Below are 326 nucleotides of genomic sequence, written 5' to 3' on the forward strand. Positions count from 1 at the left end.
TGTTGCCTACTAAGCAACCCTGGGGCCACCTAAGAAGAAAGAGAACTCACAGGTCACAGGGGCCTTTTCCTCGTCGTGGTCATCCTCCTCCTCCTCTTCTTCCTCCCTAGGCAACTTCCTGAATTCGGAAAGGTCTGTCTGTAGAAGCTGTGAAACTGCTTCGTGAGTCAGAGCAGCGGCAAGAGGTGGCGGGGCCTTCCTAGGGATGAGGAGGGGGAAGTGAGGGGCAGCACCCAGGAGGAGACCACACCTAGCACCCCTTCCCCAACTGTCAGCCCACATGCTGAGGGGTCAGGACGGCCAGCAGGGCAGCCCCTGTCCTTGGG

The 326-nt window shown here is 59.2% G+C and overlaps 1 protein-coding gene across 2 annotated transcripts in view; it reads right to left on the reverse strand.

Annotated features, from left to right (window-relative positions):
• Window positions 1-326, reverse strand: part of PPM1F (protein phosphatase, Mg2+/Mn2+ dependent, 1F) — a 35,329-nt gene that overhangs the window by 17,307 nt on the left and 17,696 nt on the right. For both annotated transcript variants that reach the window (XM_011947325.1, XM_011947326.1), the window contains one exon: window positions 51-199. In XM_011947325.1, the coding sequence (XP_011802715.1) occupies window positions 51-199 (149 nt within the window). The remainder of the gene's footprint in view (window positions 1-50; window positions 200-326) is intronic.

Source organism: Colobus angolensis, unplaced genomic scaffold, assembly GCF_000951035.1.
Source record: "Colobus angolensis palliatus isolate OR3802 unplaced genomic scaffold, Cang.pa_1.0 Scaffold260, whole genome shotgun sequence".
Taxonomy (NCBI): Eukaryota; Metazoa; Chordata; class Mammalia; order Primates; family Cercopithecidae; genus Colobus; species Colobus angolensis.